A 27,816-nucleotide genomic window follows, 5' to 3' on the forward strand; every position below is an offset into this window, starting at 1 on the left:
GGCGACGCTGCGGGGAATAAAATGCTCATATTCTAGCAGACTCGCCTCTTGGTCGTTTGTTCTGTGTCAGACTACTCTCCTACGAACCTGACCTTGAGATTTTTTTAAAACAGTAGGTGACCCACTGTGCCCAAGTCTTGGGAGGAGCACTATAGACTCAGTCTTACTGGGTCGCTGCCATCTTGGATCCCCCCACTTTAGCTTTTGATCAAATCACTTCTTAGCCTCCCAAATTTCAGGAATAACAGTCCAGCTTTGGGTGGTCTTAAAATTTGTCAGAAAAAAATTGAAGTCTTTGCAGACTGTATGTTTAGTGCCTCAAATCTGACTCCATTTTGTTAGTGGATGAACTTTGACAAAGAACATTTGAGAATTATCGTGCCTGCTACTGTCCTTTTTATCATAGTCATGGACATTTCTCATGCCTTGCATTACAAATGCATTAGTATTTGTCTGAATCAGTGGGTTTTTTTCTTACCCATTTATACTAACAATGACCCACATCCACTGGTTGTAACCTTTTATTTTACTCAGTGGTCTAGCAAGTTCTGTGGCTGAGTCAAGCCTTTTCTGTTTCCATGGTGATGACCTAACCCAGGACTCCATGTGTTAGTTTTAAGCAGAATCTGCTTTTTTTTTCTCCCCACATGCTGTACACTAATTCAGGAATAAGATCAAATTAATAAAGTTGTAATAACATGAGAAGTAAATTTGTCATCTTACTTTAAAACAATGAGATATTGAAACTTAGTGCTGAAAATAAATAAGACAGTTGATTAGTTAGCATTCAGTTTACATAAATTTCATATTTCCACAAATTTTAACTAGTTATGAGGTACAACTGAGACAGTTCTAAACCTCCCTCTAAACGTACTGAGTACCTTGCGCTTTCAAATCACCGTAATATTGCAGAACAGTAATTGAAGAAAAGCTTGCATTGTTTAATTTGTGCATCTTTTCAAAAGAAACCTAATATTCTGCCTCTGCTTCAGAGTAATCCAGATTTTCTTTTGCAAATTTCTTTCTTTTTTACCAACTTGCAAAAGCCCTGAGAATCTCTGTTGTATGTTTTTATTTTATGTTTGGTTCCCAATTTATCATTTTGTTTCCTGTCCTTGTTTTTTTTTCTAAACCTTAACAATTCTCAATCTTCTTACTCTTTTACATAGGATGTGGGAAAGATTAGTGGTAAATCAGAGGATTAGCAAAGTTTCAAAGACCAACAAAAGATGACCAAAGACATAATAAAGAGGGAGAAAATAAACTCTGAAGATGCTGTGTGAATTTATCCAGTTAAACTACCAAGTGCTTCTAAAAAGATGTGGAGGAGCCTTATAAAATTGAAACTAACAGCTTGGAAATTGAACTGTCTTCCGTGCTAGCCAAGCAGAAGTTGCTGTGAATTAGATTAGTAATATGAGGATGGGCACTGCCTACATTAGACACCCAGTTGATGTTCAAAAAAAAATTCACCAGTATTTTTGGAGGAAATTATTTTGTTAGAATGTGACAGGGGCAAAATGAAGTTTGCATAATATTTAAGCTGTATAACAATTAGGAAAAAGCAAAACAAACTCTAGATTTCGGTGTCTTTTCTAATGGGTTTCTCCTTGATATGTGAAGGTAATGTTGGGTTGAGCAGTTTGATGAGGATTTCAAAATGGTTCCGCTTATTTTAACTTGCAGGTGAAGAAAATGATGGGGAGAAAAAGAAAAAAGACAAAAAGAAAAAGAAAGATAAAGATGAAAAAGAGAAAAAGAAAGCTGGTCCCAGCAAGGCTACTGTAAAAGCTATGCAAGAAGCACTTGCAAGATTAAAAGAAGAAGAAGAACGACAAAGAAGAGAAGAGGAAGAACGTTTAAAACGATTGGAAGAACTGGAAGCCAAACGTTTAGAACAGGTATATTATTAATTAATTGATGGAATGTTCAAAAATTGATTTTTGCTGAGAGGCAAATGGGGAACATTCCATTTGCTTTCCCTATTAACTGCTGAACTTGGATGCTAGCTTTGTATGATTTGTTCAAAAGGACCCTCCAATTCCTCTGTACTGCAATTTTCTGCAGTCTTTCTCCATTTAAATAATATTAATCTCTATTCTTTCTGTCAGGTTTAAAGTGTCACATCTTTTCCACATTGATTTCCTTCTGCTGAGGTTTTACCTTCTCACTTAACCGGTCTGCATACTGTGTTCAAGTCATCCTCAACACTTGCATTCTCACCTGCCTTTTGTGTTGTCCAGAAATTTGGACATAGTATTTTCATTTCTTACTGCATCCACAATCTCTTTCACCTCCCCCCCGCACCTTACTTCCCCGCTCTCGCTCTCGCTCTATTAAATGAGATACAAGTGTTTCACTGCAAAACTCTGGAAAAGATTAGTCTAATAGGACATGGTATTATCAGTTCAGTAACTTCTATTTGATTGCAATCTGTAGCAACATCAACTGTGATCTCTATAACAAAAAAACTGAGTCTCCGACAGCAACTTCAGGGTTTCTGTATATAACAATACACTCAGAGCCAAGTCATTGTTGTCACCTTTAGAAAAATAGTTATGAGTGAATGCTAAGTTTTCTTGTCGATGTTATCATAAAATCAAGTGGTTTCTGGTTCTTTAAAACCTGCTTTTATTGAAAAAATATGGGTATTGCAGTAATTTGCAGTAGGTGTTCTCAAGAGATGTGTCAAGGTGTGATATTTCTGAAACATATTACCTTTTGAAGGCACAATGCTGCATCCTGGTTACTAAGTTTGTAATACTTAAATAATCACATGCCTGGTAATTCAACAAATGCAGGAAGATTAATAAAACTACTGTATGCAGTAGTTGTGGGTTTGTTCATCGGGCTGGGAATTTGGTTTGCAGACATTTCGTCCCCTTTCTAGGTGACATCCTCAGTGCTGTGGAGCCTCCTTCTGTTGTTTGTTGTTCACGGCAGTGGTCGGTGTATGGACCACTGCAATTAACAACCAGAACTGGCAACCGAAGCATCAGAAACAAAACTAAATAAATTCCAACTGATGCAGTACAGCGGCGCTTCACAGGAGGTTCCACAGTATTGAGGATGTAAACTAGAAAGGTGATGAAACATCTGCAAACCAAATTCCCAGCTCGGTGAACATAGCCACAACAAATGCAACTGACACCCGAGCTACCAATCTTTACGCAAACTTTAAACTACTGTATCTCAACACAGCAAAAACATGGATGCTACAATAAAACAGGGCAAATAGAAAATTCCACAAAGCTGGTGATACTCTGTTTAAAATCTCTGCATCATCAGATATGTACCAGTTGGAACTTTGAAATGTATTTTGGACAGTGAAAATTTCCTCTCAAGCATTTCTGAATGAGAAAGTGAGAGTATGGCCTGCACTCCTAAATTTGCCAGTAAAGCTTTTGAGCATATAACTTTGCTCTGTAAAGTTAGTCCTGAATTTCCTCTGTTTGCTACATCCGAAATTAAAATGTGACTAATCAAAAACCTTGAGACAAAACTGACTTCAACACTGGAAAATCTTTTTGATTCATTCCATTGCTAAGTATGATGAACATGGGCTAAATTTTGAATGGTTTGTTTGAACATTTATAAAGCTGAAAATAAATAGCTACAAGTAGACATTTTGAGGTAACTTCTAAACTGACTATGAAGTGACCTTGTAGCTTGAGGGTTGTGTGCTTCAGATGTAGTGAATCAAGTGTGACTTACTAGTGATCATCTTTAATAATATGCAATATCTTTACTTTGCAGGAGAAACTAGAACAGGAGCGTAAAGAAAAAAAGAAACAAAAAGAAAAGGAAAGAAAAGAACGCTTGAAGAAGGAAGGCAAATTGTTGACAAAGTCCCAGAGGGATGCGAAAGCAAGAGCTGAGGCTACACTTGAACTTCTTCGTGCTCAGGGTATAAATGAAATTGGAATATTTATATTGTTAAAAAATATTTAATAGTATTAAGATAACTGGTGTATTTACTGTAGCACTGAATGTACTTCATAGCTAATGCAGCTAAAACCACAGGAGGCTTTTGACCACTTAGTATAATAGTATATCTTTCTGCGCCTGTGTGCCACTGAAGTGGTTCAGTGTTTTGAGTGGCACTTTATAGCATGTAAGAAAAAAATGGAGTTCAGGCATTATGATCAATATGTGAAATTGTTGAATTCAGTGTTGAGTCCTAGAGGCTGTAAAGTGCCTAAGTTGCAAATGAGGTGGTGTTCTTCAAGCTTGCATTGTACTTTATTGCAACATTACTGCAAACAATGTTAGCATATTAGCGGGAGCAAGGTGGTTTATTGAAAAGGCAAGTAACTTTCTTTCACCACCGGTAACAACCCCCTTGTCTTTTCATTGGAGAAAAGAAGGTTTAGGGGTGACTTGATAGAGGTGTACAAGATGATTAGGGGTTTAGATAGGGTTGACTATGAGAACCTTTTTCCACGTATGGAGTCAGCTATTACGAGGGGGCAGAGCTTTAAATTAAGGGGAGGTAGGTATAGGACAGATGTTAGGGGCAGATTCTTTACTCAGCGAGTCGTGAGTTCATGGAATGCCCTGCCAGTAGCAGTGGTGGACTCTCCCTCTTTATGGGCATTTAAACGGGCATTGGATAGGCATATGGAGGATAGTGGGCTAGTGTAGGTTAGGTGGGCTTGGATCGGTGCAACATCGAGGGCCAAAGGGCCTGTACTGCGCTGTATTTTTCTATGTTCTATGTCTTTTGCATCGGGCCTCCATGCTACCTGTTCCATTGTCTCTCTGCTTCTATTAAAAGTATTTTTTTTTAAAATCCAACCCCTTTCAATTCTGAAGAAGTCATACTGGGCTTGAAATGTTAACTCTTTTTCCAGAGATGCCGTCAGACCTCCTGAGTTTCTTCATGCTTTCTGATTCTGACAAATCAGTATTGTAATTCATGAATCTTCTTGATTCGTGACAGCAAAATGTTGCTTTGTTTAAAGAATGCTGCAGATTATAGAAAAAACATTTATGGATGTGATTGCCACAAGGGAAAAGATTGTCCTGAATGCATTTCTTGACTTTGGTTTCAAAGGTGTTGATGTGCCATCCAAAGATTCAATGCCAAAGAAGCGACCAGTATATGATACCAGAAAAAAGAAAAAACAGCATGAGAGCAAAGAGGAGGAAAACAAAGAAGGTGAGTGCTTAGTCTTCGGGTAATTTTCCCAATCTACAATATTTAATAATATGGATCAGTCAAGCAATTTGTATAAATCAGACATAGTTAACTATGTGAACATTAATGTTTTGAATTAGGTCCCAATGCAAATCTTCAATAAACTTTATTTAAGTTAGATGTGCTATTGTCTCAAAAGTACACACAACATACAACAGTCATTGTAGTGCAGAGAACATCTCCAATTAGGTAAAAGAGGTGAGTTTATTAATTATACATCCTATGCAACAGTCTCTTAGAATTTGCCACTGGAGTGAATGTATTGAGATTATTTCCTAAATTGGTCAACGTTTTCTTTTTGTATTCATTTACATTATTCAGAGAGGGTGGTAGTTGGGGTAATGGTACTTGTGAGCTCTACCATGTCGCGATGAAATAAATCAGATAGATTATGTAGACTTTTCCCTATGAGTTTTCATGAGTTACTTTCTTTCAAGTTTAATAGTGTAATCTTTGTTTTAAATTTAATGAGGATAGTCCCATTTTGATTAATATTTCACATATCAACTCTTTGTCAGGACAAAAGCAACACAAGTCACAGAATTATAGTTCATCATCAGTGACTAACTTTGCAGCATTAGTGACTTATACATTTTCTGAGTGAAAGGTACCAACATATTCTTGCTTTGTCTGTAGAAGCATGTTACATTCTCATTGAATCATTGTTATCTTGGGCAGTCCATTGGCATTGAGGATGATCTTCCACCTGGTTCAGTGCATTTTTATATGCCTGAGTCTGTTGCCAAAGTCCCCTCCCCAAAAGGCAGGTAATCTTTGGGGCAGAAAGGCAAATCAGGTATTTAGGGAGCAATATACCCTTTATTTCTGCATCCTGAACTTGGCCTCCATTCAGTGCCTTCCTATATGTTATTTCTTCATTTTGGGCAAATTACTGTTGACTGCTGGGGAGTCTTTTGCCATCATATGGTTTAGAGTAGAGCAATTGTTCTGAGAGGCTATTGTTAGGTATATGAACAAGATGATCCACCCAACGAGTTTGGTTTTGGGTAAATACAAACTTAATGATGCGAATGTTGACTTAGGAGAAAGCTCTACCATTAGACTCTATTCAATCAACAAATTTGGAGGATCTTATGGAGACAGTGGTTTAGTATTTCTCCAATACCTCGAGGTGGTTTTTGTAAGCAGTTGTGTCTTTGAAGAGCACAGAAGCACCAGCAGCACTGTTGTCCAAAAACCTATGGTCTTAGTTCCAGGTTTTGAAACTTGACTACTTTATTCATCAGTTATCTGAAGGCTAAGCTGATGCACTGAAGGTAGTGTTGCTTTTGTTATCAATGTGTACCTTCTTTAAGATGAAATGTCCGCTACGTGGGAAGTTATCCATATTTCCAGAGCCTTGGATGATCTTGATTAACTGGCAATGATGTTGTACTCAGGGGTTGGTTAGAAGAGGATCTTAATTTTCTGGCTGTTTAAGGTAACTCCTGTCCTTTTATATCCATTGGTGAAAGAGTCAATAATGACATGGCGAGCAGCCTCTGATTGCGCACAAATATGAACATTGTGTGTGCGTGTGTTGATGACTGAAGTTTGAGGGACCTTGGTTTAGAAGTGGAGATGACCAAAGTTAAATAATTTTCTCCTTGATCCTTAAATAAACCTGTAGAGAGCTTGCTTGGAGTTGAGTTGCAGAATTGCAGTAAGAAAGGTGAAGATGATAATTGGTGCAATGACTCAATTAGATCATAAAATGATGCTCATAATTAACAAAGAAAGCCACATCAAAATAAAATATAGAAATAGAACAAATATTTAACTGCATGCTCCAGTACAGGAAATTGATGATTTGTTTAACATGTTTGTTTCCTGGCTTAGTAAAATGCCAAAGTATTTATGGTATTTTATCACTTTTCAGAAGCTTTGGAGGTTATTTCAACACCAGTACATGAAGAGCTTGAAGTAGAGATGACAGAGGCACCAGATGTAATTTCAGAACCCACACCAGGTTAGTTATTTAATTCATGACTTTTTCAGAAACTCTGCTATCAGTTAGGATTTTGCTGCTGCAGACATTTTGTTTGATTTGGTAATGCAAGTCGATCCCAAAAACAATTTGGTTTTATTAGAATTGACATTTACTGTCCTGTATGCACCTGTATGGTAGTAAGTCTGGTAAAGATTTATAATATACTATTATTATTTGGGAACTTAATTCTAAAGTAGACATTTGTGGGATTTTGGTTTTCAGTTCTGTGAAGGTGAATATTTAAAGATTCAAACTTTTTTTCGCATTGGGTCAAAGCAGTATTTGCAAGAAAGCTTGTGATTTAAATCAAATGACTTGACAAACTACCAGGTGAGATAATCATAGAAGTGTTTACTAAATTGTACTTTTATCACTGAGAAAGGAGGACTAGAGGCCAGAAGCAAGTTCAGTTCAGATGAAAAGATCTTTACTGCTAGATTTGCTGTTGAGCAGTCTCAAAGTAGTCAAAATCCAAAAGGTATTCTGGCTGTGCGCCTTAGCAAGTGCTGAAGAGAATCCTCTACTTAATGTGCAGAAATTTGGGAGATCATAATGCAGCTGTACAGAACATTGGTTAGGCCACTTTTGGAATACTTCTGGTGTCCTTCCTATCGGGAGGATGTTGTGAAACTTGAAAGGGTTCAGGAAACATTCACAAGGATGTTTCCAGGGTTGGAGGATTTGAGCTACAGGGAGACGTTGAATAGGCGAGGGCTGCTTTCCCTGGAATGTTGGAGGCTGAGAGGTGACCTTATAAGAGGTTTATAAAATAGTGAGGGGCATGGATAGAGTAAATAGACAAAGTCTTTTCCCTAGGGTAGGGGAGTCCAGAACTAGAGGGCATAGGTTTATGGTGAGAGTGGAAAGATATAAAAGAGACCTAAGGGGCAACTTTTTCATGCAGAGGGTGGTACGTGTATGGAATGGGCTGCCAGAGGAAGTGGTGGAGGCTAGTACAATTGCACCATTGAAGAGGCATCTGGATGGGTATATGAATAGGAAGGGTTTGGAAGGATATGGGCCAGGTGCTGGCAGGTGAGACTAGATTGGGTTGGGATATATGGTCAGCATGGATGAGTTGTACATCTCGATGACTCAATGACTCTATGTGCCAAAAGGCCAAGCCTGCGAACTTGTCAGTTTAATAAGCATTTAAAGAGTGGTGAAATGCTTCACCTAACAAACCTGTTTTTATTCTGTTTCAAGAGCTTGACATCCTTGTTAGTGTGATTCCCAAGTCTGGATACAGTATTCCATCTAAGGCCCAGATTCAGTATTACTGGCTTGTTTCCTTAATTATAAGGTCAAGTTTCCCTACTTACTTAACTTGTACTACTGCCTTTAAAGATTTGTGACTATCTATCTCCAACATATCTACCCAGTTTAGTAGTATGTCTCTGCTTTCTTCAAGAATTCTCCTAACCTGCTTGCTATTTTATATTAGGAGAAAGTGAGGACTGCAGATGCTGGAGATCAGAGCTGAAAAATATGTTGCTGGAAAAGCGCAGCAGGTCAGGCAGCATCAAAGGAGCAGGAGAATCGACGTTTCGGGCAGAAGCCCTTCTGAAGAAGGGCTTCTGCCCGAAATGTCGATTCTCCTGCTCCTTTGATGCTGCCTGACCTGCTGCGCTTTTCCAGCAACATATTTTTCTGCTATTTTATATTGTCAAGTTTATTATCGTTCCAAGCTTCAAAATTACGCTCACTCCATTTCCCTGTTGTTTACTTACTCCGTGCCCTATCATTCTATTGCACAAACATTCCTACTCTCTTCCCTCCCAAAACCCAACTCACCTTGGTCTTTATTGCATTAATTAAGAACAAAACGTGAACAGTCTGGATAGCAGCTACGAAGATTTCTTTACACAAAAGGCCCAAGTATTTTTGTCATTAATTGCTGCTGTGGTCTTTGTCTTCTGTATCAGGCTACTTTGTCTTCTGTGTAAAGAACTTTCTGGTAATCACTACCCACACTATTAATTTCAAATGGATGATTCCACGTTACTGACCATAAGCAAGAGAAACAGTGCCTTCTTAGTTGCTCTATCAGCACTTGCACACCATTTCTGTTTTGGAATTTGCTCATCTAACCTGACTTGCCATGTTGAAAATTACTTTAAGGTGACTACCTCTATAGTCTCCAGTTGACAGTCACTTTTGTTTGATTTTAAAGGATGGATCAGCTTTACCATTATCACATATTTCTCTCAACATGCCAATGCAAGAAATTAAACCATCAATTAATTGTGAAATTTTAATTGAGATATCAGCAATCATGGACATATCTCAGTTGATAAAATTTGGACTTGTTGCTGTATGCTGTACAGTTGCCTGCCAATACTATTGAAGATCACTTGTACGATTTCAGTAAGGTGACGGGAAAAAACTGGGATAGAAAACTTCTTTTAATATTTGGCACTTTGTGCACCAATTTGATTAGCCAAAAAAATCTGCATTAATATGTTTGGGAAAGTTACTGTACATAGAAGATGGTTCTGTGTTTAAATTGCATTCTTTGAAATTTAAAAACAAACATTATTAGTATAACACATAGGGCTTTTGTTTTTAAGAGTAGTATTTTCATTGACACAAACAAAGGTTATATGGTCCCATATAGAACTCTGTATTTTCATAAATGTATATATCTTTCTAAATTCCTAACCTTAATAGTTATTGATTATTGAGAATACACTTTTGTCTTTTACTTCCCCCAAGTGCAAAATTCTTGTTAATTAAAAAAAAACTTTGGATGTTCATTGATCATATTTTTAGTTTAAAGTTGAATGTTTAGTTTGTTTGAAATCTTGTTTTGTAGAACATGAAGAAGAAAAAGGTGAGGTTGATCTTGATGATTGGGAAGCTATGGCAAGCGATCATGAACAAGATAAAGGTAAATAAATGCTGCAATTTCTGCAAAACGAAAGACTTCAGTGTGAAACTAGAGTGCATATGAATCTTGTAAAGTTGTAATTCCACAAAGAAAATCTATTGAATCTATTTCTCTCTCAAAATGTAAAACTTGCCCATTTAAAATGATATTTGCCCAAATTATTTTAGGTATTTTTTCACCAAGGATGCCTACATTGTGATGCGATGTTTTGAGATTAAACCATTTCTGTGGTTAATCACAGTAATTTAACAAATCTTTTCAGAAGTGAAAACTGTTCATATTGAAGTACAAGAGGAGGCTGAAGATGAGGAGGAGGAGGAAGAAGAAGAGAGTGATGATGATGGAGCAACTGAGGAAAGTGAGGATGATGAGGAAAAGCAAGTTTTTGATGAAACTAGGACAGCATCACTAAAAATGGAAAAAGAACCCAAAGTGGTAACAAATGAAAAAGCAAAACTGCCAAAAGAGTTTAGCTCAGATTCTGAAATTGAATCTGATTCAGATGATGGCCGAACAAAAGAAGAACGAATTTATGATGAAGCAAAGCGACGTATTGAGGTATTGTTACAGAATTTTCTGTGTGGCCTTAATTAAGTTAAGGAAATGTCTCGTATTCTTCATTCATTTTGCAAGCCTGTTGATACGATTGTTATTTTAAATTTTCTTTGTCTTCTTCCCTCTTTGTCTCTTAAAGATTAATTTATCCAAATGTTTTCAGAGTGAAAATGTATTTGATAAATTTTTCAGAATTCTTACAGCATGAAATAAGCAGAATGGATGAACAGGAACTAGGAAATGTACTGCATTTAGATTTCCTAAATCCACTTGACTAGGTGCGACATGCAAGGTTACCTCAAGACATGGGTGCATGATATAAGACAGTGGGCTAACTAAGCAACTAAGAGGGTCAGGATAAATGGATTATTTTCAGATTGTTGAGCTATAACTAGTCGAGTGCCACAGGAATCAGTGTTGGGGGGACTGTGTATGTGAATCACTTAAATCACTTAGATGAAGGCGCCAGGTTTACTATTTGTTTTAAAATACATTAGGCAGGGGAGCCAATTTTTAAGAAGATGCAAGAAGTGTGGGAATTAATATAATTTGTGGCAAAAATGTGAGCTTATTTATTATGATGGAAGGAATAGAAAAGCTGAATGTTTTTAAATGAATAGAGACTGCAGCAACAAAAATACAGAGCGATCTGGTTTTCTGTACCTGAATCTCCTCAAAAAAATAGAATGTAATTACAGCAAATGATTAGGAAGGTAAATGTTGGGCATTTATTGCAAGAAAACTGGAGTATAAAGCTAGGGACGTCTCCCAGTGACTATGCAAAGCATTGGTGCAACAATAACTACAGTATACAGTTTTTGACCTTCTGAAAGGAGGCACTATGTTGTCTCTGGAAGACATCAGACAAAATTCACTTGGCTGGCTGCTAGAATAAAGGGATTGTCTTTTGACGTTGGTAGTCATTGTAGATTAAAAGAATGAGAGCTTATCTGATTGTCGTGCACAAGGTTCTGGGGGGATTGGCAGGATAAAGGCTGGGAGGAGATGTCTCCTGATATGGTAATCTGGAACCAAGGGGCGCATGTCAAAATAAGGTCTCACCATTTAAGATGGAGACGGAGTGGGTGTTTTTACTGTTTGGAATTCATTACTTGTTGAATTGTTCAATATGGTTAAAGCTGAGTTACATTTTTGATCTACAATAGATCAAGGATTGAGGGGGATAGCAGGGAAGTGAACTTAATATCATGATGCAATGAAGTGTTGGAGCAGGCCTTGGGGACCAAGTTGCCTAGTCCAGCTCCTCTATCTTATGTTCTAAGGATAATTTGTAAGCTCCAATTAATCATCTTTCACTTATGATGCTTAGCAAATAGTTGTTTGAATTTTCAGCTTTTTGATATTGTCACACTGGGACCTTGCACCCTGTTTACATTTGCATTTCGCATTGAAATGAACAAATGATGATGTAGGAAAATTAATCAGCGATATTAAAAGAACTTTTAGCTTCTCTACACTTATCCTGGCAAAGATGAACTAACTCAGCACGTGCCAGGAAGTAAACTGGAAGCCTCCGGACTCCACTCCGTACTTTTACCGACTAAGTCAATCTCTTTCTTGTTTGCTATTTAGCAGCAGTTAAATAACAAGTCTGTAACATATTGACCTGGACAGTTTTGAAGATAATCTAATATAAGCATCTTTCCTGTATGATGTTTACTGTTGTGGAGAAAGCCAGACCCAGAGCATAAACTTGAAATTAGTGTTTGGTCATTTTGGTTTGATATCAGTTTATAACAAAACGGAAATCTGGAACATATCTAACTTCCAAACCAATCACCACCCAATTGAGAAGCAGTGGATTTTGGATGAAGTAAAATTTTCAGGAATGAGATTGATCATACATTTGATTTGTAAGGGTATCAAGCTATGAAACAAAGCTGGTAAATGTCAGAGGTAAGTGAACCTGTCGCTATTTCTCTTTGTTCATTATAGTCTGCATTTGAGTTATGCATCATAGACTTGCTGACTATGTTGATTGCTTTTCATTTTGGATATGTCTTCTATGCTTTCTCAGAAACGTAGAGCAGACAACATTATGAATATAAACACTGAAAAGCTCCGAGCACCAGTTATTTGTGTTCTTGGGCATGTTGACACAGGGAAGACCAAAATTTTGGATAAGGTATGTAAAATGGATCCTACAAATATTTTCACAATTAGCATAAAAGAATAAGTGAAGCACAGGTTTGAGTCAAATGCCTGCAAGTTGACTGCCCGTTATTACTGCACACAAAATTAAGGCTAAGTGTTGCCCTCGATTAAAGTTCGTTTAGGTGTTTTGAGTATAATTGGACCAGATTCACGGTTATAGTTCAGTTAAAGTCATATATTCTGTAATATTCTAATTATAATATCGTTATTGTTGATTATTAAATGGATGTTTTATTGTAGCACTTGGAGAAGAAGAGTTACTTAAATAGATTGCAGTGTGCATTTACGACATGGGAAATTTATATTGACAGATGTTATTTTAAATATGGGCAAAATAATTTATAAACAACAGCTTGACGGAGGAATAATGTTCAACGGTAAAGTTATTTTGCTTTATGCATGTTCATATTCCTGTGGCCTAGTTCACATTCAGTGAGTTGTAATGTCTTTAGTTGTACTCACCACAAGCAGTGCATTATTGAGTTACTTTTAAATGAAGGAGAATAAGATGTCAGGTATCATTAAGATTCATGCATGAATGAATGAGGTGACCAGGGTAAGTAGCCAAAATTATGGACTGAGCTCTACCATAGAGTTTAAACCCGATAACTTGCCAAAGTTGGATCCCAAACTCCACTTGATTTATTATCACATGTACCTAAGTACTTTGAAAGCTTTACGTGCGAGCAGTATAGCAGATCATAGTAAGCAAGAACATACAGATCATAAGGTGCTTGAACAGAGTGAGGTACACTGCACAGGAGGTACGTGAAACAAGATCAACCTTATTTGAAGTCCATTCATCAGCATAATAAGGGCAGGGAAGAAGCTGTTCTTGAACATGTGTGTCTGTGTGTGTGTGTGTAAAAAAAGCTTCTGCATCTTCTACTTGATGGAAGAGTTGTGGGAAGGACAGTTGGTCTTCTGATAGTACTGTACTGGCTCTGTAAAGTGGCCATTGATACAATCTTCAATTATTGCAAAATATGAAGCATGCAAACACTGATCAACTTCTAGCACCAGTCATTTTGTTTCAGTCATGCTGACACACAACCCCCTTGGGGTTCACCACTGGAAAAACTCCCAGTGGAAATGTTGTACTTTGGCTTCTGTCTATTTAAGCAGACCTCTGTCCATTACCATCTTCGTTCCTGCCACCTTTGAGCAATTGAAGTCATGCCCTTTGTTTCAGAATTCCATTGAATATGGATGTTTAGTGAAGGATTGGAGAGTGGTCAATGTGTCACATCTTTATGAGATAGGCAATGGGTTAAACATTCTTGGATGTGAACGGGTTGTCTTAAGGGGGAAATGTTAAACAGATTTAATAAATACTCGAGTTTAGAAGCATAAGATGAGCAGACTAAAACACATGAGATTCTGAGGGGACTTTGAGGCAAATGCTGGGGCAATTTGTTCTCTCCACATCTCCTCTCCCAACAATCTTCATAACTGAAATTTATAAACCCAGAAACATTCTTTTAAGTTTCATTTGGACTTTCTCCAATGCATTCACATCCTTGCTGAAGTATGGTGCACAGAACAATACTGCAGCTGATGTCTACCTTGTGTTTATACAAGTTCGGCATAGCCATGCTCTTTTACTCTGTGCCCCTAAATTAAAAAGAAACCCTAGGATCATGTACATTTTATTGATCTTGCTTTCCCTGTATTCTGCCATCTCTTAATGATCTATGCAAATACACTCAGGACGTTCTACTCCTGCACTTGTAAGACTAGTACCTTTTTATTTGTACTGTCTCCATATTCTTTCTACTGTAATGGATCTCTTCACTCTTCTCAAAATGGACCCTGCACTTTGACCCCATCCTGTATTTGTTTTAGCTCTCCCTTCTTTGACACATAATAATAATTAGTGTTATTATTTTTGATGTACCTAATTATTGGCTATATTTACTTGCAAAATTGTTGTAATTTTTACCAACAGTTAAGTCATCACTGTTGAGGCTGTCTGTCTTATAATTATGAGGCAGATGGAGGAAGAAAGGTTGCTTGGGGATGTGCTGTAGTGCATCCACATTGTGTTCTCTTGTAGACAAACCTGTTGGGGTATAAATTGTTCTCTACAAATGTGGCTGTGTTCAGGATAAGGGCAAATGAAGCCTGCACAGTCTTAGCTGCATTTCCTGTAATTTTCACTGTTTGCAGGGCCTACCTCTTTGGTCCACCATTCAAAGCTCGGTAGCGAAACTGCTGAGGAAAACCTTGAAGAGGATTTTTGCAAGTGTTCAGTGCAGCCCCACACAAGTTCCATTGTTAAAAGAAGATATTTCAAGTTTCTAAAAAAAAAAGCACTTCACTGCTCCTTTCTTTCCTTCTGCACCAGGCACTTGACACATGCTCAAACCAATCTCTACCTGTGCCACTCTCTTCTTATAGACACTAGCAATTCCAGTTACAGAGAAATGAACAATCTCTACACATCATTTAGAAAACAATATCAGTCACTTGATTGGTTCATCAATGTATGTTGGTGGATTGTTGACCTGCTGATCAGAATATTTCCATGATGTGTATTAATACAGGGTGCATGATGTCTAGACAGAAATTGCAAATACTCATAAATCTTTTAATGAGGTACATAGTTGCTTATAGACTTTATAGTACGGTATCTTGATTTTCTTTGTAAACAGCTCCGCCATACTCACGTGCAGGACAGTGAAGCAGGTGGTATAACTCAGCAGATCGGTGCAACCAATGTTCCTCTAGAAACCATCAAAGAGCAAACTAAAATGGTGAAAAATGTAAGTTTATCAAATGTAGTAAGATTGCAGTTTCAACTCCAATTTATTTCTAAATGAATATTTGTGAAGCAGTGTTCAAATTAATAACTCATTGATAACTCTCTTTTAGTTTGAGAAAGATGAAATTAAAATACCGGGTATGCTGATCATTGATACACCAGGTCACGAGTCCTTCAGGTAAACCCTTTAGTTTTATTCTAGGTGTTTGATCTTGAGGAGTGATTTTTTTTTCCCCAATTACAATGGAACTAATACAAAAGTTGATCCATAATAAGTAGGGGAACATGCAATTTAAGACTGTAGCAATTTTCTGAATGTATTTATGCTTTGAGCTATGAGGCGAAGAAATACCCATTGAAGTAGATAATGTGACTTGAGCAATGATGTCAAAAGACAACTGACATCGCAACAATGTTTCATGCTGACTAGTATTTGTTTTCATTTGTAATTTCATTTGTAGATGAAACCAAATTTGTTCAGTCGAACAACTCAAGAATAGTTAATTAACTAAGTTTAACATGTAGACACAGATTTTCATACTCCAAGGCAGGTCATGCAAGTTGGGAATTTCCCAACTCATGAAATCACCTCAGGTGAGAAACTCACCTGAATGGAATGATCTTCACCCAGGGAGAGGGGAGGTGAATGCAGGATACAACCGGACTCTTGCCTGGATGCAGATCAGACCACAGAAGCTGCTAAGTGCCAGTGCTGTTTAAAAGACCTGCCTTATTTATCAGGACCTTTTTTATTCCAGTTGTTTTATTTAAAGGTAAGGCGTTTCAAACCTCATAACCTATCATATCCCTATCCCCTGCCCAACCATCGCAACCTGATCACTGTGCCTCCTCTCTACTAAGCTAAATTCAATCCATGTTCTCCTAGCAATCTGTATCAGCTCCATGCCAATCCTTTGGATCCGTTTAGCCAACTTGCCAATTTACTGCCATCCTTGGCCTTTTTCAACATTCAAATCATCTCATGTCTACCATGGGCAGGCCTATGAAAATTAAATTAAAAAGTGTCCAAGTATCTCTTCCAACCTTTACTATATATTTTTCAAAAAACAAATTCCTGTTCATGAAAACCAATTCAGAAGTTTCAAATGCTGTTAAGTGTTTAGTCCTTTACATAATCAAGCAAACTTCTAATTATAACCCATCAGCAAAGAGAGTTAATTCTTTAATAACCTCCTGAATTGTCATCAGTGGAATTAGGACCTTATGCTGAAGTTCTTGGAAAGCAACCAAACATTTATAATGTAATTATAAGCCTTGAAGAAATATCAGCAAACTTGTCATTGTGATTCCAAGGACATTTTTTCAGCACTCCTTGATGCAGGCAACTTTTGTTTATATTTTAGAGGGCTGAGGATTTAAATAATAACACAGCATGGCCATTCTACAGAATGTATCTTCCTAGCAAGAGCATTTATATGGTTTAAAAAAAAGCTCTCTAGTTTGTTACAGTAAAAATGGTGTCTCTTTGAACTCTACCAGTCCAGTTGAGTTTAGGTTTCTTTCCTGTATGAGGTGGCCAACCCACGCCCGTACTGATGAAACTGTGGACAGTATTTCCTCATCCCAGACAGTATATTTACAGGTCCACAGATTATTGCTGGTCTTACTTTTTGTTCTTTCTCTAAACAATTTACTGAGCATTTTTGTCAACTATTGATTGACATGTTGTGTCATGTTTGCAAGCTAAATTTAAGTATTTTCTGGTTGTCTTTATTTTTCTGCCCTGAAAATAGCAACTTTAGTCAGACTTGTTTGAAATCCAAGGTGTGGTCTAAAATTCACTAAAAATGTTGTGATATCTGGACAGGTAACTATGATACAGGGTCTGTAGTTATGCTCCATAAAATCTCCTCTCTATTCTTTGCTAATACATTTAATTTGTTACACAGCTGATCAAATAATTGATTAGCAATAATGTAGCTTGCTTTTGCTGAATATTCACCTACATCATTCCTTAGGTCTTTCATCATGGCAAGTAGTTATGAAGAGTTCAATACCTGTGGATGTGCCATGCAATTGCCGCATATGTAATAACTGATTTATTTTGGTGTACTTGAACATTTTTTGATAAAATAAGATTCAAGTGCATTCAGCATGAGAGCTTATTTTTAGTTGTTCCTCTCTTCCAGTTTCAAGGCTAGTAGACACTGATCAAACTTTTACATTCTTGAAACAAACATTTTTGTATGACTCCATATCTTCTTTGTGATGCAGATTTTAAACTCTTAAATTAGAGATAACTATATTGAAAATACTTTCTTTTTTTGTTGTTCCTCTTGCAGTAACTTGAGAAATAGAGGAAGTTCTCTCTGTGATATTGCCATCCTTGTGGTTGATATTATGCATGGATTGGAGCCACAGACAATAGAATCCATTAACCTTCTAAAAACAAAAAAATGTCCTTTCATTGTTGCACTTAATAAGGTGAGTAAAGGTTTTAACTTAAGCAATGCAAATCTAGACCATTGCTTTAAGAAAGAATTGTAAAGAAAAATGCAATTGAAATCATTTCAGTCTGCAACTTAAACTCTGTGGCATATCTGATAGGTGGAAAGGTGATATTAGCAGAGGAGAAAATTTCCTGAAATTCTCATGCTTTTCAAAAGATCCCTCATGGTTTTGCCCCTGTCTAGCTCCATAATGACTAACTGTACCACCCTTTGATTTTTTTTCTGTGCTCTTTCAATTTTGATCACGTGTACATCCTGAGTTTTCAATGTATCACTTTTGATTGCTGTTCCTTCAGCACTCTTATGGCCATAGTCTGGAAATTATTATATTCCTGCCTTTGTACCTCCTCCTTTTAAGACATAGCTTAAATCCTATACTTAGGTGAATATTTTTAGTCACTTAGTATCTCCATTTGTGCTTCGTGTCAAAATTTGTTCGCTAACATTTCAAGATGAGCACTGGGGCTTTTTAACCTTGTAGTTTAGACATCTTAACAAGTTGTTGTTACTGTTTTTCCAACAATTTTAATTTTAATTTGGCTAAGCAATCCTATAACCAATCTATGGTCTACAATTCTGCCACATCCAATGATTAATGGTGGTGGGCAATTAAAAACCTAGCAGCTCCAGGGGGCAGCTCCACAAATAACCTCATCCTGACCAATGATGCATCAGTGCAAAGGTCAAAGCTGAACCTAATTTATTGACATCTCTAAGGTCTCTGAGGAAGCTTGGAGGAGTCTCTACTCAACACACCTGATCAGTCTTCGATGAACCAAGGTTGACCCCTGGCTTGGTTATAAGTTGTATGGTGAAGGATCTGCCAGGCCACGAGGTTCCAGATGAAAGTATATTTTGGTAGTTCTGAGTTGTCAGATTAATTCTAAATTCCTCTTATTTAGCATGGTGTTAATGCCATCAAATATGTAATAAATGGTTTCCTGAGTATGAAAGCAGGATTTTGTATTCATGTGGACTATATGGTCATCACTCTTTGCAGATCTTTCATGGATCAATGCTTTTGTGCCACATGGATTGGTGATAATAAGATCATTTGTGGTTTCCCTTTATAATGGTGTTCTCACCCACTGCTGAAGGGCTAGTTTGGCAGCTTTGTTCTGGAGTAAATGTTAAGAACTACCAGTTTCATTTCTTTCTGATTGAAGTTCATTGCAGAGCAGTGTGAAATTATACACTTTGGTATGAAGGACATGAAGAACCAGGGTAAAATAAAGGATATTATTCTACCCGATTTTCAAAAGCATATAAGTATATATTAGGCATTTGAGGGAGCTGCCAATATAATTTAAAATATTCTAGACTTTATTAATGGGAGAAAAAAAGAGTACAAAAGCAGTAAAGTTATGAACAACTAAAATAGAACTCTAATTATACCTCAGCTGGATGATTGTGTACTGTTCTAAGCATCACACGATAGGAAGGGTGAAGCATTGGAGAGAGTGTAGTGTAGGTTTATTAGAGTGGTTCCAGGGATGAGATATTTCAGTTATGATATAAAATTGAAGAAGTTGGATTGACTTGACCAGAACTTATGACAGCCCTGACAACCCTGCAAAGTTCTCCTTACTAACATGTTGAGGCCAGTGCCAAAATTTAAACACCTCACTCACAGACTAGTCAAGCACAGCCTGATATAGTCATACTCATGGAATCATAACTTGTTAGAGACCATGTCCTATATAATCACTGTCATTAGATATATCCTGTCCCACAGATAGGACAGCCTCACTAGAGATGGTGGCACAGTGGGGGTCCTCAACATTGACTCTGGGCACCATGATGTGTCAGAGCATCAGGTTAAGTCATAGTCATAGAGTTATAGAGACATAAGCATGGAAACAGACCCTTCGGTCCAACCTTTCCATGCCGAACAGATATCCCAACCCAATCTAGTCCCATCTGCCAGCACCCGGCCCATATCCCTCCAAACACTTCCTATTCATATACCCATCCAAATGCCTCTTAAATGTTGCAATTGTACCAGCCTCCACCACATCCTCTGGCAGCTCATTCCATACACGTACCACCCTCTGCGTGAAAAAGTTGCCCCTTAGGTCTCTTTTAGATCTTTCCCCTCTCACCCTAAACCTATGCCCTCTAGTTCTGGACTCCCCGATCGCAGGGAAAAGACTTTGTCTACTTATCCTATCCATGCCCCTCATAATTTTGTAAACCTCTATAAGGTCACCCCTCGGGCTCCGACGCTCCAGGGAAAACAGCCCCAGCCTGTTCAGACCAGAATTGCACGCAGTATTCCAACAGTGGCCTAACCAATGTCCTGTATAGCTGCAACATGACCTCCCAACTCCTGCACTCAATACTCTGACCAATAAAGGAAAGCATACCAAACGCCTTCTTCACTATCCTATCTACCTGCGACTCCACTTTCAAGGAGCTATGAACCTGCACTCCAAGGTCTCTTTGTTCAGCAACACTCCCTAGGACCTTACCATCAAGTGTATGAGTCCTGTTAAGATTTGCTTTCCCAAAATGTGACACCTCGCATTTACCTGAATTAAACTCCATCTGCCACTTCTCAGTCCATTGGCCCATCTGGTCCACATCCTGTTGTAATCTAAGGTAACCCCCTTCGCTGTCCTCTACATCTCCAATTTTGGTGTCATCTGTAAACTTACTAACTGAACCTCTTATGCTCGCATCCAAATCATTTATGTAAATGACAAAAGTGAGGGCAAGAAAATCACCCTTGGTTGATGCATCAAGTACTCCTCCATGGTGAACATGCTTGGATATGGCACTGAGGACGGCAAGGTCACAAAATAAAGTCTGGATGGCTGATGGCAACGTTCAACAGCAGCATCACTGATTGAGCTGGTCGGGTGCTAATAGGCATGGCTGCTAGACTGCGTCTGTGACAAAAAGGAAAAACATGCATGACCACCTTCTTATCAAACTACCCACTGCGCATGTATCTGTTCATGACAGTATTAATCATGACAGACATAAGAGTGACCATGGCACAATTCTTATGGAGACGAAGTCCCAACTTCATATTGAGAATACCCTCCATCTTGTTGTATGGTACTATCACTGTGTTAAATGGAACAGACTTCAAATAGACTTAGGATCTCAAGATTGGACATTCATAAGGCACTGTGGGTCATCAACAATCATACTCCCAACACAACGTGCGTCCTTTTGGCTGGGTTTATTCCCCACTTAATCATTGCCATAAAGCCAGAGGATCAACTCTTAACGGAGCATGCGGAAGGGCATGTAAGGAGCAGCACCGAGCATAGCTGTAAAGGGGGTGCCGACTTGGTGACGCTACCAGAAAGGATGACTTGTGTGCCCAAACTGCATAAGCAGCAAACGATAGACAGAGCTAAGCAATCACACATCACCATCAGAGTCAAACAGTCATAGAGATGTACAGCATGGAAATAGACCCTTTGGTCCAATTCATCCATGCTGATCAGATATCCTAAATTAATCCAGCCCCATTTGCCAGCATTAGGCCCATGTCCCTTTAAACCCTTCCTAATCACATACCCTTCCAGATGCCTTTGAAATGTTCCCTTCACCATTTCGTCTGGCAGCTCATTCCATACAAAAAAAGAGTATAAAGGTTGCCCCTTGGTCTCTTTTAAATGATGTGCAGATTAGGTGAATGGGCAATTTAGCACAGCCAAATGTTCAGGGATGTGTAAGTTAGGTGTTTTAGGGGTAAACATAGGGTAGGGGGAAGGGTCTGTTTCCACACTGTAGGGAGTTCTAAATCTTTCCCCTCTCACCTTAAACCTCTGCCCTCTAGTTTTGGACTCCCCTACCATGGTGCAAATGACCTTGACTATTCACCCTATCCATGTCCCTCAATATTTTGTAAGTTTATATAACATCACCCCTCAGCCTCCGATGCTCCAGGGAAAACAGCCCCAGCCTATTCAGCCCCTGCCTATAGCTCAAACCCTCCAATCCTGGCAATATCTTTTCTGCGCCCTTTCAAGTTTCACAACATCTTTCCTGTTAGCAGGGAGTCCAGAATTGTTCACAGTATACCAAAAATGGTAAAAACAATGACTGCAGATGCGGGAAACCAGATTCTGGATTAATGGTGCTGGAAAAGCACAGCGGTTCAGGCAGCATCTGAGGAGCCGTAAAATCGACGTTTCGGGCAAAAGCCCTTCATCAGGAATACAGGCAGAGTGCCTGAAGGGTGGAGAGATAAATGAGAGGAGGGTGGGGCTGGGGAGAAAGTAGCATAGAGTACAATAGGTGAATTGGGGAAGGGATGAAGGTGATAGATCAGGGAGGAGGGTGGAGTGGATAGGTGGAAAAGAAGATTGGCAGGTAGGACAAGTCATGGGGACAGTGCTGAGCTGGAAGTTTGGAACTGGGGTGAGGTGGGGGAAGGGGAAATGAGGAAATGTCTAACCAATGTCCTGTACAGCTGCATAATAACTCCCACCTCCTACACTGAATGTACTGACCAATAAAGACAACCATACCAAATGTTGCCTTCACTGCCCTGGTTTCCCTTTCCAAAATGCAGCACCTCACATTTATCTAAATTAAACTTATCTACCACTCCTTGACCTATCGGCCAATCTGATCAAGGTTCCATTGTACTCTGATGTAATTTTCTTCGCTGTCCACTACACCACCAATTTTGATGTCGTCTGTAAACTTACTAACCTGCTATATTCACATTCAAATCATTTATGTGAAAGATGAACAGCAGTGGACTCGGCACCAATCCTTGTGACACATCGCTGATCACAGGCCTTCAGTCCAAAAAGCAACCCTCCCCCACCACCCTCGGTCTCCTACCTTCGAGCTAATTTTGTATCGAAATTGCTAGTTCTCCCAGTATTCCACGCGATTTAACCTCGTTAACGAGGTTATCATGTGGAACCTTGTGGAACCTTGTGAATGCCTTACTGAAGTCTCTGTAGACAACATCCATCGCTCTGCCTTCCATCAATCCTCTTCATCAGCAGATCAGATCTAAGCTCTGCAGTCCAGCCGCATCCAGTCATGAATGGTGGTGAGCAATTGAAAAACTCACTGGAGGAGGTCACTCACAAATGTCCCCATCTTCAATGATGGAAGAGTCCAGCATATTCGTGCAAAAGATAAGACTGAAGCATCTGCAACAGTCTTCAGCCAGAAGTGCCAAATGGATGAAGTATATGCACAGCAAATGCAAAGAAACACCACCACCTGCAAGTTTCCCTCCAAGCCACCCACCTGGCTTAGAAATATAGCCTTGTTTCTTCACTACCTCCGGGTCAAAATTCTGGAATTCCTTCCGAAGGGCATTGTCGGTTTATCTGCACCACATGGACTGCAGCTGAAGAAGGAAGTTTGCCAGCATCTTTCCCAAGCTGACTAAGGGTAATGTGATGATATTGTGGCTTTAAGAGGTTATATTGTTCTTTTTTATTTTGGAGAGGTTTAAAGGCAGAGGTGGCAAGCAGCATACAGACCCACGAGAGGAAACAACTAGTGAAGCCTTGGGTTTTTTTCAAAATGTTGGAACAATAGAAGCAGCCTGAATGGGTGTGGGCACAGAACCAGAATTTTTAGTTTTAACTTTCAGCAGAATTGTTGGGATCTAGGTTTTACCCTTCTTGCTTATAGCTAAAAGCTCTTCCAGCTGCTGCTGGAGTTGCATGTGAGTATCTGTTTTCTGAATTTACCTTTTGCTAAGGGTGTGTTTGTGGGAGGTTATATATTGGAACAGTTAATTAGTAAGAGTTACAGTATATTATTCTGTTAAGTTTCCAATAGAGTTAAATTATTCCGATTTGTTTCTCTTTTGTTGTATTTTAACTATAGTGGATGAATAAAGTGTCTTTTGCTTTAATTCCAGTAGTTTGCCAATTGAATTGCATCTGGAGTGCAACATCTTACATTTACCTTTAAAATAAGAAATTAGACTGTCTTCTGAATATTTTTAGGAGGTTTGGAATAGCCCATAACAGCGAATGCTGGCCAGCCAGCAATGCCCACGTTCCATGAGTGAATAACAATAATCATCTTCAGCTATGCAGCAGAACAATGGATACATTGATTGCTTTTCCCCTTTGTGACTTTTCTGTCTTTCTGGTGCCCTTCTTATTTGGATTGTTCTGAGGAAGGGTCACCAGACCTGAAACGTTAACTCTGATTTCTCTTCACAGATCCTGCCCATACTGCTGCGTTTTTCTAACAACTTCTGTTTTTGTTTCAAATATAAAACTTCTGGCAGATTGTAAACATTTTGCTGCTGAGTGGTGACTTAATAAATACTTCAGCTCTGTATTTTTTTGTTGCAATAGGTTGACAGGTTGTATGATTGGAAGAAAAGTCCTGATACCGATGTAGTTGCCACGTTAAAGAAGCAAAAGAAGAACACAAAAGATGAATTTGATGAGAGAGCCAAATCAACTATTGTGGAATTTGCACAACAGGTTTTGTGACCTTTTCTGTAGTGTATTACGTTTTTAAAAACCAATTGGCAGGGGTTGGTGTATGGAATAGGTGGAAAATTTCAGCTTAAGTTCAGAATATGCTTTCACCTAAATTGTTATGCCTTTTATTTACTGTGATACAGCAGAGAAAACAGCTAGTCAGTCAGTCATGAATGTATCAGCTCTACGGGGACACTGTCCTACTAATGCCACACTGTTGTTCGTATGGTCTTTCCACTTTGTTCTTGCAAATGTTTATATAATAATCTTTCTCGTGTTACTGTTGAATCTGTTGTTTTCAATTCTTAGACAGTACGTTTCGATTATGTCAGCTCAATACTTAAAAAACAGTTTCTCTTTGCTACCTCTGAATCTTCTGCCAGTCACCATAAATCTGTGTCCTGTGGTTACTGGCCCTTATGCCGATTGAAAACAATTTATTTTTTACTTTATCAAAAGCATTCATGCTCTCTTAGATTCTAACCTCTGCTGTAGGAATAAGACCATAAATAGAAGCAGAAGTTGGCTGTTTGGCCCCTTGAACCTGCCCTGTCACTCAATAGGATTGGCTGATATCATATTCATTATGCCCACTTTCCTCCATAATTGTTGATTCTTCTACTGATCAAGAATCTATCTATCTCTGCCTTAGCCTTAACTGTAGGACTCTGCACCACAGTTCTCTGTGGCAGAGAGTTCCAAAACATTCCTCTGAGGGAAGGAGTTCCTCATCATTTGTGTTGCATTGGTTCTTTTCATCCAGAAACTGTGCCCTCTGGTCCTAGTCTCTCCCAAGAGAGGAAACACGCTCTTAGCGTTTACCCTGTCAAGCTTCTTAAGAATCCTACGTGTTTCAATGTGATCACCTCTCATTCATCCAAATTCAAGTGGGTATTTTCCTGCTTTTTTGCTTCCCTCCTATTTTTGAACAGGAGTATCACATTGACAGTTTTCCAGTTCTCTGATATTTCTCCAGAATCTGTGGAGTTTTGGAGAATTACAACCAACGCATCTGCTATCTCTATAGCCAGTTCTTTTATGATCCTAGAATGCAAGCCATCAATATCACAGACTTATCTGCCTTTAGCCCTGTTAGTTTATCCAGAACTACTTCTCTAGCGATGGTAATGGTACTTAATTCCTCCCCCATATTCCATTGTATTAATGAGATGATCAAAGTATCTTCCACCGTAAAGAGTGATGCAAAATATCTGTTTAACTCCTCTACAATTTCCTTGTTCCCCATAAATTATCTTCTCAAATTCATTTTCTAGGAACCTGTGTTTACTTTGATCTCTCTCTTTTTATATATTTAAAGAAGCTCTTATTGTTATAGTCCTTGCAAATTTGTCCTCCTCGTTTATGTTCCCTGTCTTTATTATATTTTTAATCCTCCTTTGCTGGATTGTAAAATTTTCCCAGTCTTCAGGGCTATCACTGAATTTTGTCCCCTTTTAATATGCTTTTTCTTTCTACTTGACACTCTGCTGAACATCCTTGCTTGGCCATGGTTAGTTTATTCCTTTCTCACAATTTTTCCTTCCTACCAGGATATATTTTTGCTGCTACTGATTGTATAACCCCGGCTTCTCCGCTATCTCCACATAACTGATGCCTCTCATCCCATGTTAGCAAATTTCTTCATCATCTTTAGGGCCTTGATATCCTTTTGAATGTTTAAATGCCAGAACTGTATACTGTTCCAACTATGGTCCAAGCAGATTTTATAAAAAATTGAGTATAATTTCCTTTTTACCTCACATGACGCCTCTACCAATACAGCCAAAATTTCGATGTCTATATTTTTTAAGCAGCCTTTTCAGTTTGTTCTGCCAGCTTCCGAAATGTGTGTTATTTATGCCTCAGGTTTCTCTTCCATTCCCTCCCACCCCTTTCAAAATCATGACAAGAAGGATGAAGACAGACCATTCATGCTTAAAATATGTATGATTTTGCAAAACTCTGCATTAAATTTGCCATATAAATAAATGTATGCAGACATATAAAATAGAGCAATGTTTCTTTGGAACACTACTGCATAATTACCTCTAGTCTGAAAGAAACAGCTGTTCACCATTACTAATACAAAGTACTGCTGAAACCAAGCTGGTTTGGTAGCATCTTTGGAGCAAAGCACCAAGTAAATGCTTTGCATCTGATATGACCCCTCTTTTGAACTTAAGCTCTGAAGCGGTCATCCGTTAACTCTGCTTCTCTGTCCACAGATGTTGTTAGACCTACTGAGTTTCTCCTGCATTCTGTGTTTACTAAATACCATTTCTGTTTCTAACCTGGTACATCTTTCTTTCTTTCTTTCTTGTGCTGTTTTCTTTTTAATCCCTTGATTTTTTTTCTTTTAAAATGGACTGTGCAGGGAAAGGATGTCTAATGAGCAATGCCATGAGTCTTCCACAAATATTGGAAGTGATTGGTTTTCATCTGTGTGCCAACTTTGCTTACTATTGTTGATAGGGTGAAGAAATTCTAACTTGATGTCTAAGCTATTTTGCAGTTCGCACATTTATCAGTACATTGCTAATGAGTTAAATGATTCATTTTTAGGGCCTGAATGCTGCTCTATTCTTTGAGAACAAAGATCCACGTACATTTGTGTCATTGGTTCCTACATCAGCTCACACTGGTGATGGCATGGGAAATCTTATTGCAATGCTGGTAGAACTAACCCAGACTATGCTTGCTAAGAGACTAGCATATTCTATGGAACTGAGAGCTCAAGTTATGGAGGTAAGTACTCCTGATCAGTTGTAATTTTAAATAATTTCCAGTTCAACTTAGAAAACATTCTGCAGCAGTGTACAGTATTTCTAACTTTTGTTATAAATGGTACAGATTTTCAAAAAATTTAATTAACAAATAAGTGACATTCCTTCACTTGCCAAACTGAAATAGTCAAGCTCACCAGCTATCAAGTATCTTGCTTGATGTAATGACCATTCATCTACAAACTTAGAAGCTAGCGTTCGAAGACTGACTGTGTAAGTAGAATGGCAACCTACCCAATTCCTGTCACTGGGTCAAAATCCTTGAATTTCCTCCCTAATGGCATTGTGAGTCAACACAGAGCAGGTGGACTGCAGTGGTTCAAGAAGGTAGCTCACTACCACCTTCGGAAGGGTACTAAATGCTGACCAGCCAGCGACAGTAACATCCAACAAATGAATACATTGCAGTCACTGTCAATAGACATGTCTCACTGAAGAGGTTATTGGGTAGCTACCAAGAATAAAAACCTTGTTGCCATATTTTTACCGAGACTCCCTTTTTCCTAGCCTTGAGATTGAGAGGCGAAATTTCGTGTTCTGATTGCTGTCTT

General features: G+C 38.4%; 1 protein-coding gene across 2 annotated transcripts in view; it reads left to right on the plus strand.

Annotated features, from left to right (window-relative positions):
- Window positions 1-27,816, plus strand: part of eif5b (eukaryotic translation initiation factor 5B) — an 89,743-nt gene that overhangs the window by 35,200 nt on the left and 26,727 nt on the right. For both annotated transcript variants that reach the window (XM_043691680.1, XM_043691682.1), the window contains exons 5-16: window positions 1,687-1,901; window positions 3,757-3,907; window positions 5,057-5,161; window positions 7,080-7,169; window positions 10,006-10,080; window positions 10,343-10,638; window positions 12,674-12,781; window positions 15,465-15,575; window positions 15,685-15,752; window positions 17,878-18,019; window positions 24,351-24,482; window positions 27,045-27,227. In XM_043691680.1, the coding sequence (XP_043547615.1) occupies window positions 1,687-1,901; window positions 3,757-3,907; window positions 5,057-5,161; window positions 7,080-7,169; window positions 10,006-10,080; window positions 10,343-10,638; window positions 12,674-12,781; window positions 15,465-15,575; window positions 15,685-15,752; window positions 17,878-18,019; window positions 24,351-24,482; window positions 27,045-27,227 (1,676 nt within the window). The remainder of the gene's footprint in view (window positions 1-1,686; window positions 1,902-3,756; window positions 3,908-5,056; window positions 5,162-7,079; window positions 7,170-10,005; window positions 10,081-10,342; window positions 10,639-12,673; window positions 12,782-15,464; window positions 15,576-15,684; window positions 15,753-17,877; window positions 18,020-24,350; window positions 24,483-27,044; window positions 27,228-27,816) is intronic.

The sequence above is a fragment of the Chiloscyllium plagiosum genome, chromosome 6, assembly GCF_004010195.1.
Source record: "Chiloscyllium plagiosum isolate BGI_BamShark_2017 chromosome 6, ASM401019v2, whole genome shotgun sequence".
NCBI lineage: Eukaryota > Metazoa > Chordata > Chondrichthyes > Orectolobiformes > Hemiscylliidae > Chiloscyllium > Chiloscyllium plagiosum.